A 14,322-nucleotide genomic window follows, 5' to 3' on the forward strand; every position below is an offset into this window, starting at 1 on the left:
AGTTTAACGGTCATTGTTCCTTTTGGATGGTGTTTGCTGGTTTATGTTTTTCAGTATATCTGTTTGTCATGCTTTCCATGTCCAGGCTGTACTTGGTGATCATGTTGATCAGAAGGGATCTATTGTCCTACCTGAAAAATTACGATTCGATTTCTCCCACGGTAAAATTTTGTGTTTTTATCTTTGTATTGGTTGCTTAGTGCATTATTTGATCAGGAGCTTTCGGTGCTTTTGAGCAGTAAAGCCTATTTCTCCAGAGGATTTGAGAAAGATTGAGATGATTGTAAATGATCAGATAAAAGATGAGTTGGATGTATTTGCAAGTGAGACGAAACTTGCTGATGCTAAGCAAATAGCTGGTCTACGTGCTGTCTTTGGGGAGGTAAAAATTGAGTACAGTTGTTTGAACATGCAAGTTTCAACTAGATACTGATCTGCTAATAATGTTACTATTATTTTGTAATATTCACGCATTTGAGCACAACACAGGTATACCCAGATCCAGTTCGGGTTGTCTCAATTGGCCGTAAAGTAGAAGATATCCTACTTGATCCAGATAACAGGGAGTGGCTCTCAATTTCTACAGAACTTTGTGGTGGTAAGTGTTCTTATTGCTTTCTGCAGATAATTTATGAAGGTTGTCTTATTTCACTAAATCAAGAAATTGACTCTTTTTACACTAGGAACCCATATATCGAATACACGAGAAGCCAAAGCATTTGCCTTATTGTCTGAGGAGGGTATTGCCAAGGGTGTACGCAGGATAACCGCCGTTACAACTGAATGTGCCTTAAAGGCAATGAAGATGGCTCGCCTTCTTGATCAGGAAATAGATGAGGCATCCCAGGCGGAACTAACTTTGCTAGAGAAGGTACTATGTGGTTTCTATTCTCAAGGCTATAGTTTGTGTTACAAAATCCTCTGGAATGGAAGTTCAACAAATTTTGCTGGTGATCTTTGTGTGGCCCTAGATGCTAAATTCTTTTGCATTTTTTTTATCTTGACATTTCCTTTGTGCTTTAATTCTAGAAAAGATACTTGTGTAGTGGCCATATTTCATATTCAGGAAAATTCTTTGTGCACCAAGAGAGATATTGGGGAATTTCATTGAGACCCATCTATTGTCTGATATTCCAAAAGCAGTCTCAAGGAGATTTCCAGACCCACCTGCCTGACATCTCAAAAACAGCCCCAGGAAGGCAGGGGCTGTCCAATAAGGACCTAGTCTATAAGTCAGAAAATAAAAAAGACTTAGATTAACCATGAATCATCATTTGCTTTCTGTCTCCAAATCTCCTTCATAGTTTTGATTATTTTCAACCCCACCCTGCTCATCTTTACTTCCAATCCCTTCTTTGCCACACAACCTCAACACCAACACCACCTGCCCCCCTCCTCTTCCTCCTATATCTCTTTGTTGTACTTCTAGGATAATTTTCTTTTTAATTTATTTTTGTTTATGTATTTATTGTATGTGCAGAGTTAAACTTTTCTATCAGTTCTATTTGAAATACTTGTCAGATTCCTGGTTTGAAAGGTCTCTTTTTTTCCCTCCCCTTCTCTCAACCATGATGTTTGGAGTCTGGAGATCTTTTACCATTAGACTTCAGCATACATTTCCTGTATCAAAGGTTGGGGCATGTGTTATATAGTTAATTTTATATAGATAAAAGTATCATGTATAAGTTTCCGAATGCAGAGTTTCATTAGCTTCCATATATCATTGATATGATGGTGTTATAAGTTAAATCCATGGTAGGGTTACATGGGACAAATTTCAATTTAGGATAAAGTTTGCATAAAGGATACCATGTTTGCTAATTTTGTAGCATTCTCCAACATTTTTGTACTTTGCTTGTTGAGGTGCTGGTTAGGCTTGATGGGAATGCTCTACAAGTCCATAATCAGCTGCAAACTTTCACAAACATCTAGCCCTCTTGAGTTTGTTTATTGGATAATCATGATTTCTCCAACACCTCATATGACACCCAAGATTCTTACCCATTGAAGGTTATCCTAGAAGTTCTGATGTGTATGAAACGAGTTTTAATATATGGTAGAAGTTTCTCAAGTATATTTGGTGCACCTATATTTGGTTTTTGAAATGATTTTCGTTCCACTACTTGGTATTGGTAGGCCTGAGCCTGATACGTGATGCACAAGTACATGGTTCTTACAAGGCAGGTATATTTGAGATATAGGTGGTCAGTTCAGGAGAATATGACAATTATCCAGCCAAACCTTAAAAAAATTAATTCTGGAGGGTATAATTGTCCAGTTTCTCTACCATACTGGATACATGTTTACCCTATTCATGACAGTCACTGGGGAGGTGCATCCAATTGTACTCATTCTGTGATATGCCTGATGGTTTATAGCATTAGACAACCTATGCTGCTGCTGAAAATCACCCCGAGTTTGCTGGAAACTTTCAACTCAATTAGCTCTGCTGGGACAATCTCGCAGATCTTTCAGTTGTGTTCTTCATACATTATTCCGATGCATCTGTTCTGTCTATTGGATGTTACATATTGGTACTTGTTAAAAAGATTCAGCTGTTACATATTGGTATTAAAATATTTAAGTTCAATTTTCATATCAGAAAGTAGCATCTTTGAAGAGCCGGTTGGATGCAGCAACTATTCCTGCTGCTATGAAAGCGGACTTTAGAGCCAAGATCTCCCATCTGGAGGTGAGTAAAACTGTTTTTTTTAGGATGACATTTTCATTTATTGTCAGGCGGCTTCAAATTAATTAAATTTTCTTTTATCAGGATCGGATCAGAAAGGCACAAAAACAGATTGGTCAAGAAAATATGCAGAAAGCTATTGCAAAGGCCACTGAGATAGCAGAGGCTGCTGCATCAGAAGGAAAATCTTTTTGTGTCGTCCGTGTTCAAGTTGGCAAGGACACTACTGCTGTCCGTGAGGCAGTTAATAAAGTCTTGGAGAAACAGAAGGTTGTTACCTCTCTCTCTCTCTCTCTCTCTCTCTCTCTGAACTCCTGTGCATGGGTTTCAAACTCTTGCCTGGTTAAGTTGATACAGTTGCATTGTGATTGTTCAGCCATCTCGTTTGACCTCTTGAATGGGGATATCAATGGTCAGGTAGGGTCCTGCAGCTGGCCCAGATATTATGGGTGGAGCTTGAGCTGAAAATTTGACCCTAGGTCGGTCCGATGTCCCCTACAACCGTGCAGGTTTGGCTTGGACCCTATTGACACCCTTAGTTGTCAAAAGCGCATGTCGGAACACCTAAAAGGACTAATCGGGGCCTAGGCGGGACTAGTCGGGACTAGTCGGTTTGGGTAGGACCAAAAGACTAAAACTTCAAGAAAAGCATAAACATTACAATAAATAATTTAGTAATAAATGTATGATTGTAATCAGTGTTATCAAAAACGCGCCTTGAGGTGCAAAAGGTGCGCCTCACCTTGAGGCGCGGCCCTATGTGCCTCAAGGCGCAAAAAAAAAGATTTTTTTTTTACAAAAAGATTTCTGAGACATGATCAACAAGATTTTTGTAGGTTAATATCATATATTTTCCAGTTATGTAATCAGTTTCTTAGTATATTACTTTATTTTAACTTTTGTTGGTTAATCTCGAATATTTTTCAGTTATTTCAGTTATGTAATTAGTTTTTTAATATATTTTAACTTTTATTGGTTAATCTCATATATTTTCCAGTTATGTAATCAGTTTTTTAGTTACTTTTATATGTTAATCTCATATTTTTTAGAACAATCTCATATATTTTAACTTTTGTAGGTTAATCTCATATATTTTTCAGTTATGTAATCAGTTTCTTAGTATATTTTAACTTTTATTGGTTAATCTCATATATTTTCCAGTTATGTAATCAGTTTTTAGTTACTTTTATATGTTAATCTCATATTTTTTAGAATAATCTCATATATTTTCTAGTTATTTCAGTTATGTAATAAGTTTCTTAGTATATTTTAACTTTTGTTGGTTAATCTCATAGATTTTCCAGTTATGTATTCAGTTTTTTAGTTACTTTTATATGTTAATCTCATATTTTTTAGAATAATCTCATATATTTTAACTTTTGTTGGTTAATCTCATATATTTTCCAGTTATCTAATCGGTTTCTTTGTATATTTTATCTTTTGTTGGTTAATCTCATATATTTTCCAGTTATGTAATCATTTTTTTAGTTACTTTTATATGTTAATCTCATATTTTTTAGAATAATCTCATATGTTTTAACTTTTGTAGGTTAATCTCATATATTTTCCTGTTATTTCAGTTATGTAATCAGTTTCTTAGTATATTTTAACTTTTTTTGGTTAATCTCATATATTTTCCAGTTATGTAATCAGTTTTTAGCTACTTTTATATGTTAATCTCATATTTTTTAGTACTTATTTGAGATTTTTTATTTCTTATTGGTTGTTATTTCATCAATAAAGCATTTCTTTGTTTATTTGTATTTTTAGATATTTTTTAAAGTTTTTTAAAAAATTATTTGAGGCTTACGCTTTACGCCTCGCCTTGGTTTTTGGTGGAGCGCCTCTCGAGGCTTTTCACAACAAAATTCACAAAATTTCATAACACAAAACATTATATATATATATATATATATATATATATGTGTGTGTGTGGCAGTGGGGCGGGGTGGGGGACAAGGTCTCCACCCCCGCCCTGCCTCAAGATTTTATCCTCCACCCCCGCCTCCATCCCCGGCGGGGAATGGATTTTATCCTCCATCCCTGCCTTCATCCCCGTTTCATGTCCTCCATCCCCGGTTCAAACGGGGATGAGGCGGGGATCGGGGCGGGGACGGGGCGGGGCGGGGAAAAGTGCACGTCCATCCCCGCCTCCACCCCCGGACGGGGATGAATTTTAACCTTTGTCCCCGCCTCCATCTCCGTTTCATACCCTTCATCCCCGGTCCAAACGGGGCAAGGCAGGGCGGGGCCCCGCTTTCCCCCGGTCCACTGTCATCCCTATGTGTGTGTGAAAAACATAGACATACAAGTAAAAACCGAAAATAAAAGATAAGAAAAAAAGGGAAAAGGGAAGAAGAAGAAGAAAGAAGAGTGGAGGGCGAGAGGAGGAAGAAGAAAAAAGGAAAAAAAAAGAGGAAAAAAAGAAAAGGGAAAAAGATGGAAGACATGAAGAAGGTGGAGGGGTGAAAGGAGGAAGAAAAGGGGAAGAAAAAAAATGGGAAAGTAAAAAGAAAAGAAAAAGAAAAAGAAGAAGAATAAAAGGACAGGAAAAAAGAAAGGGTTTGGGGTGGGAGGAAAGAAAAAAAAATCAAAGAAAAGAAGAAAAACACAAAAAAAATGACAACTATGTTCCTACAGTTTAGGCGGGAAAATAGGGCCCTAGCGCTTATATCCATAAGCTTAGACGGTGGCCCTGTGCCTAACCCGCTTAGGCGGCACCTAGGGGCTGCTTTTGGCAACTAAGCTAACACTAAACCTGATTAAAAAGGACTCAATTTTATGGCGGTCAAAAGTGTCAGACCTGGACTCAATTTATATAGTCCACACAAATTCTTATATTGTCAAAAGTGAATCATTGAGCTTTGAATCTGTCAGGTCCCTCTAAAGTAACTTATAAAATGTCTATGGTACCCGAACACTCCATTTTGCCTTTCGTACCCGTGTCGACACATGTATCCTCGTGTTGATACTAGTATCCCCATGTCGACACACGTCGACACCAAGACATGTCATTTTACCCACCGAACATACACGTTTGTATTTAATTTATAATTTAGAATTATATTTTCAGTATATAGTATATATTTTAGAATCTAGCTGTCATATAGGTGCGGGCAGATGTTGCCATGCGACACTTTAAAAAAACTTGGGTGCGGGGGTGCGGGGTGTGTGTATATATATATAGCCGTGTCCCTGCACTCACATTTTTTGGAATTGCCGTGCCGTACTCTCCGTATCCGTACCCGACATGGCAAAATATCTAACAGTGACTCCCACGCTAAAGTTTTTGATTGGATACATATGTTTTTACTTAAATACCTGAAATAAAAGCAAAACAGATATGGCTTTTCATATATATATATGTGTGTGTGTGTGTGTGTGTGTGTGTGTGTTGTCCAGGCAATTAATGATGGAGTAATCTTGGACGGGCTTGAGCCTTTTTTTGAACCAAAGAACACAAGCTTGAGTCCTTTACCAGCCCTATATTCGATAAGCTCAGATTCACAATATCTATGTCCAAACAGTTACAACCTTGCTCTTCGTCCAGACTTCTTTTGTTATATGCCTTCTTTTGCTTATAAGATTCCAGCATATTTTAAACAGTATTTCATGTGTGATTAACAGGGTATGTCAATTATGGTATTTAGTACGGATGAGAGTTCTAACAAGGCTGTGGTATGTGCGGGTGTGCCTGAATGTGAAGAAACACGAGGTCTTGCAGTAGACTGGCTGAAGGCAGCTTTGGAGCCACTTCAAGGAAAGGGTGGAGGCAAAAGTGAAGGCAAAGGTGGAGTCCAAGTTGGACTTGCGCAAGGCCAGGTGAGAATTTTCTCCTGATGCAGTTGCTTGTCCTTTAAAAACCAATAATTCTCTCAGTGAGCAAGCTCGGATTATGCATCATTCACAAAGATAGATGGTTTCTGACTATGGGCCCTAATGATTTTGCCTTTTCTTATTAATCGTGTTGCCATGATTGTATGACAGGGCACTGATACATCACGTGTTGAAGAGGCTATCGATATTGCGACAAACTTCGTGGCAATGAGGTTGAGACGCAGCCAGCCTTAGAATTGATGGCAAGGGAACCTGTCCATCTATATGGGCACTAATTCTTTGTTATCACAAATGGGTAACAGATTTTTTCTTTTCTGTATGCATGTACCATGATTAGGTTCATATTTATATGTGTTTAAATGAAGTGATGATTTCCTGACCTAACGTAAAATAAGTCTCTAGATCTCGCTGCTGCCATATGCAACATGAAGCAAGTTTTCCCAAAAGCACATCCACAATTTCCCTGAATTTTGCAACTACAGTATGCACATGATGGAGGCCTGCTTTTGTTTGTTCTGTTTTTTTGGCCACTGTATCAGTACTCTCAAATGAGCAAGCTGCTCATGTCAATATTGCAAATGAGCATGAAAGTGCTGTCCTGTGAGCTGCATATGTTTTTTTGATGACGAGGGAAAACCTCAGGGCACGACCACCCTGCCTTAAGTGGCCTACCTCTTAAAGTGCGCCAGCAGGGTTTGATCCGGGGTCTTCAACTCAACACCTTTACAACCCCCTGCATATGTTACTGTACGTGTTGCGGCTGTCTTGCTTCTTTCTTTCTTAAAGTGCTTTCAAGTAAAAAGCCTTCTAGCATGAAATTGTGGTAGCAACAGAATGCCAGAATTGCAGTCAGTGCAAGAAAACTTGAACTCACGTATAAGGATGTTAAAGTGGTTTACTTTTAATCGCTTCCTACCAAGCCACCCTCTCCCCCGGAGTTTTTCTTTATAAAATCATGTCTCAAAGAAAAAGAACACGGAGCAAATACATGCCCAGCGATGGCCTAAGTGAAGATGAGAGGCAGCGGGCTTTAGGCAATGAGCCAAACGAGCTTAGTTTGGCATGTTCGAGCTCAGCTTATTCATAGTGATGAGCTGAGCTGAACCTGAGTTGGGTGAGGCAAACTCAAACCGATTTCTTAAAAAAAAAATGGAAACAATAACCTCTTTTTCACCGACACATTCCAACTATTCTACAATGTTATATATAACACGATTTAAAAGCAGATCTGGAGCAAATGGTGACCAACCTAGGTTTGCCGCCATGTAGAACATATTTGTGAGCTATGTAAACGTGTCTTCCAATATTGAAACCACCATTATCTGTAACTTTTAATCATTAGGAAGAATCTCTCTCTATTTTTTTAATTTCTTTGCACCTGGCGCTCTAGATGTGATAACATATTTAGTTTAGTAAAAACTAGCCTTTAGATCATTTTTGTTTGAAGTATATGTTAGATTTTACAAGAGTAAAAAAAACTCAATAATTTTGACCATGCTGTGAACAAATCCATGAGGTCAGATTTAGTCAAAATGACTTCGCATGGTTTTTAGACCACGAGGGTAGCAAATACTCTATATATAGTGGGTAGTAGTTGCTCAATCCAGACATGCTGTACCCACGTTGAGCGATGGATGCTCAACATTTTTTATCCAAAAAACACAAAAATTGCCTTCAGGCCTTTGAAGCGTTGCTAAAGGTCCCTGTTTTGTTGGGACCTTTAGATCAAGCATAAAATGCCTAGAAGTATGAATTTTGGATGGTTCTAACGGTGACCGATCTCATGAAAAAGGAGGCAGGATAATCTTTATTCTTTTATTTATATATAGATAAAGTGGCAGTTGCTTAATCCATAGCTGACTAAACGGCACGCACACATGCTGACCAACCATCGCACACACTTGATATACTGTCAACATGCAAAAACAGGCAAAAAAAATGCTTTAAAATACAAAAAGGACGCTTTCGTGATACTAAAGGTCTCAATTCCACTAAGAGCCTTAGCGAGGATGCAATCATTTTTTCAATTGTTATATATATATATATATATATATATATATATATATATATATATATATATATATATATATATATATATATAAGAGAGATAGCTGCCTACCATTCACTTGGCTAGACAGTGGTGGAAGTGCACTGAGCCTCAATCATGCATCACGCATTAAACGAATCTTCAAAGCACCACTAAAAGGTTTTTTTGTATCGGCGAGATGTGTGTGCATCATTCACCGTGTGCATGTCAACTTCTATCTAGCCAAAAGTGGACAGGCAGCTACCACTTTTAATGAGCAGAAATCACTTTTTTTTTAAAAAAATTCTATTTTTTTTAGATCAAATGTTTCAGATGTGATCTACATGAAATTTTGGCATATTTTCATGGAATTTTTGTTTTGTTTTTTTTTAATCTAACCATACGGATGTGATAAACATGCTTGGTTTTGTAAGAACCCTCTCTTGAATCATCTAATTTTGATTTATAAACAAGGTGTTTTTGAAGTCTTTAAAATCAATAGTTCATAATCTTCATAAATATCCAAGCATTCAAAAATCATAAATTTTCATCGAAAATGCACGGTCCAATGGTTGATTCTTAGCAAATTCACCATGCTAAGCACATCCACATGGTTGGATTTGAAAAAAAAGTGTTGGAAATGCCCATTTCTAGTACTCATATTTCAGTTCTCATATTCTAGTGGCTAGATATATATGTATATATATAGATGCAAACATGCTAAACGGGTTTTCAGGGTTTTTTTTTAATTTTAAATTTTAATTATACATATGCAATCTATGTACTTGATTTTATGGGGATAAGCTCTTGGAGCATTCAATTTTGACACATGGGTGAGTTTTAATAAGGTTAAAAAAATCAATGGTCAAATACTTTTGTACATTTTTAGGCTCTAAATATATTTTTTAGCAAAAGTACACAATCTAGGTGTCAATAACTAGTAAATTGATCATGTCGAACACATATATGAGGTCAGAATGGCGAAAAAGCACTGGAAAAGCCGAAAAACTCATTTAACATGTTTGCATATATATATATATATATATATATATATATATATATATATATATATATATATATATATATATATATATATATAAAATAACTGTAGTGTCCTTGTAAAATTGTGTGATTTCTAAAATGCCTCACAATTTGCCGAAATCTTTGTCATACCCAAAATTTTGATTTCTAACTTTTTTAGAACATTTTTACCCTTTGCATAGGCGAACATGCTGATGCTCATGCGATAGATACATACGTTGTTTGAAGGTCTCAACATCTCAATAAAAAGGAGATTCACATGAACATTTCACAGACTTTATAGAAATCATATAAAAGAATTTGTGAACTTGGCTAAGTTGAATCCCAATAAAGGAGATTCACATATCAAATGCACATATCTTCTGAGGCTCGCAAGCCCTATATTAACCTTCTAGAATTGAAAAGTTCTAGCTTAGCAGGTCCACTTCATACATTTGTGTTAGTCCTAGCATTCTTGCAGACGTCATTCAAACCTTCTTTAACTGAAAACTCACTTAAAGTCAAGACATACATTCACAAATATATGTTTGTCCTTCGCAAATCTGTGTTGCGAATGTCCCTAAAATTCACATGCTTTTTAAATCAAGCTTGGTAGGTTTGTGTCACATGTTTGCGGCCATCATGACCTTTGCACACATAACATGCAAACCTCCTTTAACTAAAATCGCATAAAGTTTGGATATGCGTCTACAAATGTATGTCCCAACTTTTGCAAACATGTGTTGTGAACGTCCATACCTTTGCATGTTTTTTTATTACAGGTTTGCATCACACATTTGTAGACGTCACGACTTTTGCACACATAACATACAAACCTCCTTTAACTAAAATCGCATAAAGTCTGGAGGTACATTTGCAAAAGTCTCCTATTTGCAGTGTTATATGCAAGACTCCTATTAATGCAAATCAAATATAATTAAGATGTGAATGTCCTCTACATATTTGCAGTTGTCCTCCTAATGTTCGTGAGAAGACTCGCGAACATCCGTTGTACATGAGAAACTTTTGACCTCAGAGGGAGACATTCTGAATATTTGCATATTCAACATGAGATTTGCAAATATTCTCATGACGTTTTTGTGAATCTCTTTATCCTCATGTGTAATGTTTATGAACCTCTGTACAAGCATTAAATGTGATGCTTTGTATGTATCAACACTCTATTTCAGATATGAGGTCCATTTCTGCATAAAATTAGGGTTCTTAGCAAGGATTCTGTGTTCCTCAATATGTTTCTCCCAACCAATTTTTCTGGCAAGTTATGCGGCGAGGTGCCATTATTCTTGCTTTATCTCCATCGCATGCCAATACATCCAAGTGAGTTTTTGAGTGTTTGACACATCATCAATGGTGAGATATTCTGGTAAGTACAAGTTTTACTCCTTTTAATAGTTGAATCAATTATTTTTTGAAAGAATGACATGAATTAATTATTTTGTTAAACAATGACATGGTTCTCAAGTTTTGCATATTCAATAGCCAATTTCATTCTTTTGTTTAATTCAATTTCATGTGAGTCATGTTTTTCTGCCTTTTTTTTCTTAATTTGGTATGCCTCTATCCTCAAATTTGGTTCTTTATCTTTTGTTTATCTTGTATTATAAAGATGACTAGGAAACAATGTCACAATTTTCAAGTCATTTTTGCATTTTCAATACCCTATTCTATTTTTTTTGTAATTCTATTTCATGTGAGTATCCTTTTCCTGCCTGTTTACATCTATCCTTGAATTTGGTTGTGTAGAAAATTGTTTATCCTTTATTATAAAGACGAGTCAGGAAATTGTCATAGAGACACCAATGATCATGCATAATTTTTATGCATAAATCCATATATTTTCATGCATGATCATGTGCGATGATTGATTAAAAATGCTTATTTGCGAAGGTTTTCATGTTTTTATCAAAATTGGAATTTGAGCCTTATTGGAGTAATTAGGGGAGAATAATTAAGTTTTTAGAAATTACTTTTTAAAAGAGAGGCTTTTAGGAAATATTAAAAATTTATGGGATTCTTTTTTAAATAATTTCTCAAAACCTAATCACACACTATAAATAGAATCTTTGAGGTCAGAGAAAAATGTTTTTTTCCTCTGTAGCCTGCACCCCCCTCTCTCTCTCCTCTCTGCCTCCCTTTATTCTTTTCTTCCCCTTGTTCGATTGATCGGTTTCCTACATGTCTTCTTGCTTCTTATGCTTTTCACTTCTTCTAAACCTCATCGTTGTCGGTTCCTAGCATCCCCTCTATCGGAGAGAGAGCAGAGTTTGTTCGATTACATAGGCAAAAACCAATTTCTCCTTCTTTCCCTTTCTCCATAGTTTAGTTTCATAGCATGTAGTATAGTTAGATATTTATTATTTTCAAGGCATATTGCATGATTTAATTTCAACATATCATATATCCATTGTTTAACATTTTGGAAAAGAAGAAAAAAATAGAAAATAATAAAATAATCATTTTCTTGGATTGTGTGTAAGTAGATAATAGTAGGTTTAGTTTAGTTTCTGATTTTGACTCACGTTATTTGCTATTTTTTTAGTTAATTAGTTTAATTTTAGGAATTAGCTTGATTAGAAATAACTTAAAATAATCGTATTAACTAAATAACATTTTTTTTGTTTGTGTTTTTGTTTATTTGACATTTTTTTTAGTTATTAGCAAAATAATTAATTGTTTATTTTTTTAATTAGTTTGCGTTAACATGTTAAATTAATTTAGTTGATTGATTCTTGTGAATTGTCTTGATTATAGAATAGTTAGATTATTTGTTCGACAAAGTAGAATAGATAGTTAATTGATTCTTTTAATTATTTATTTAAGCAAATTAGAGTAGAATTAATTCTTGTGTTCAACAAACAGTTTAGTTTATTTAAATTTCCAAAATTTATATTTTTAGTATTTACATCTTAATTTCATTGTTATTTATTGATTAGCATTTTTTTGGATAGAATTAGCTTAGCCGATTTAGGTAGTCTTAAATTTCTGTAATTGGTTAGTTTTAATTCCATGTTAAATCTGGATTTTTTTAGCAATTCAATTAGTTTAATTTCAGTTTATGTCATTAGAATAGTTAAAAATTAATCAGTTACTTTAATTTAGTTTAATTACATTAGCCGATTTTATATTCTTGCACTTAAATTATCGATTTTCGTAGATAGGTTTATTTATTGTTTGATTAATTAGTCAATTAAATTTTCTTTTTAAATTCAATTTGGATAGGATTTCACATTAAATTAGTTTATTTCATTATGGTTCATGTTTTCTTTTGATAATTAGTTAATTAGCTTAATTTCTTGTTATTTGTTTTTAGTTAATCCCATAGTTTGTTTCTTGTTAAGTAATTAATTAATTATGTTAATTTATCCTCTAGCTAGTTTGATTCATAGTTATTTAATGTTAGTTATAGAATTAATTATGCTATTTTGTCTTGTAGTGTATTTCATACCTGTTTAGTGTTTTTGTGATTTTTCTCAAAACTAACACTTAAATTTCTTATAGTTTTCTATCATATTTTTGTGTTTTGCCTGTTTATTTTTACATAAAAACATTCAGACATGCAGTGAGCCCCAAAATGAGCCCTCGAAGAGCCCTTTGAGGTCCCAAAAAAGTCTCCTCAAAAAGTCCTTCAGGCCCCTCAGAGAGCCCTTATAAATATCATAACTATTTAAGGAAAAGACAAGAAGCTCAAGCACTGAAGATCTTTTTCTTTTTTTTTAGATTAGGATTTATTTTATTTATTTAATTGAGTCTGTAATAAAACCATTTATTTATTTGTTTAAGCCTTCTGCGAGGGGCCGCACTCTCATTTAGTTAATTAATTTTTTTAAGGCAATAAAGAGTAGTTTAACTTTTCTATAGAATACAAAGTATTTTTCTCGTTCCCGGACTTCACCACTAGTGTGAACCAATTTTTATGATTTGATGCACGGTTTGCTATATTTCACAAGGATCTCATATGCCCTTTCAGGATATATACAAGGATCATACTTCTGATTTCAAAATGTTATTCTAAATATTGTAGTTTACAAGCTTACAATAAAGGACAAACGGAAGGAGGCATAAGAAAAATGAATTGGTACCCAATGTTTCAATTAATGACAAATATCATCCTAGTTAAATATTCAGTCACTGTAACTCCTAATGATGTAATCATTTTCTAACAAAATTTAAAGGGTACTCGTTGACCCTTTTAGAATAACTCCAATAGTGATGAGGGATGAGTTATAGCACCAGTAGTTAATAGTTTCCTGAAGCAACTGCGTGATTCTTTTTCATGAAATCACTCACATAGAATAGAATCTTTTCCAAAACCAATCAATAGAATATCGAGAGTGTACGATGATGTTGTAAAGACTGACATTGAACCCCCAAGGCCCAGAGCCAAAGATCCAACTCCACACTCAGAACCTGATCAAAGAGACGTTGAGATTCGAAAAAAATGACATGAAAAGTGGCTGGGGAAAGGAAAAGTTGCCAACTCAGCCTGCCAAGTCATCCCATTCCTATCCCTCTATGCTGTGGGTTGGGATCAGGTGATATTGAAAATCACCATCAGTGGTGATTTTTTCAATAATCACTCGTCATGGTGGTACCACCATGGGAGCCCCTTTGGGCTTCCTCAAGGCCATCTTCATACCACCAGGACAACTTAGTGGTATGGAGATGCCCTCCATACAGGGATATGTGGTGGATATGGTGATTTTCAATATCACCTGATCCAAACCACCAT

The 14,322-nt window shown here is 35.2% G+C and overlaps 2 protein-coding genes across 2 annotated transcripts in view; one reads left to right on the top strand and one right to left on the bottom strand.

Moving 5' to 3' along the window:
- LOC149849227 (alanine--tRNA ligase-like) overlaps window positions 1-6,917 on the top strand; it is a 150,274-nt gene extending 143,357 nt beyond the window's left edge. Inside the window, exons 16-23 of the mRNA XM_089999002.1 lie at window positions 86-161; window positions 240-382; window positions 490-598; window positions 684-871; window positions 2,603-2,692; window positions 2,774-2,959; window positions 6,317-6,511; window positions 6,677-6,917. Coding sequence (XP_089855128.1) covers window positions 86-161; window positions 240-382; window positions 490-598; window positions 684-871; window positions 2,603-2,692; window positions 2,774-2,959; window positions 6,317-6,511; window positions 6,677-6,760 — 1,071 coding nt within the window. The 3' untranslated portion in view covers window positions 6,761-6,917. The remainder of the gene's footprint in view (window positions 1-85; window positions 162-239; window positions 383-489; window positions 599-683; window positions 872-2,602; window positions 2,693-2,773; window positions 2,960-6,316; window positions 6,512-6,676) is intronic.
- A 6,647-nt stretch (window positions 6,918-13,564) lies between these two features.
- The window catches only part of LOC149849228 (uncharacterized), a 48,179-nt gene continuing 47,421 nt past the window's right edge, over window positions 13,565-14,322 (bottom strand). The window contains exon 7 of the mRNA XM_089999015.1: window positions 13,565-14,000. Within this exon, the coding sequence (XP_089855141.1) occupies window positions 13,908-14,000 (93 nt within the window). The 3' untranslated portion in view covers window positions 13,565-13,907. The remainder of the gene's footprint in view (window positions 14,001-14,322) is intronic.

This window comes from Nuphar pumila, chromosome 1, assembly GCF_984573655.1.
Source record: "Nuphar pumila chromosome 1, dmNupPumi1.hap1.1, whole genome shotgun sequence".
Taxonomy (NCBI): Eukaryota; Viridiplantae; Streptophyta; class Magnoliopsida; order Nymphaeales; family Nymphaeaceae; genus Nuphar; species Nuphar pumila.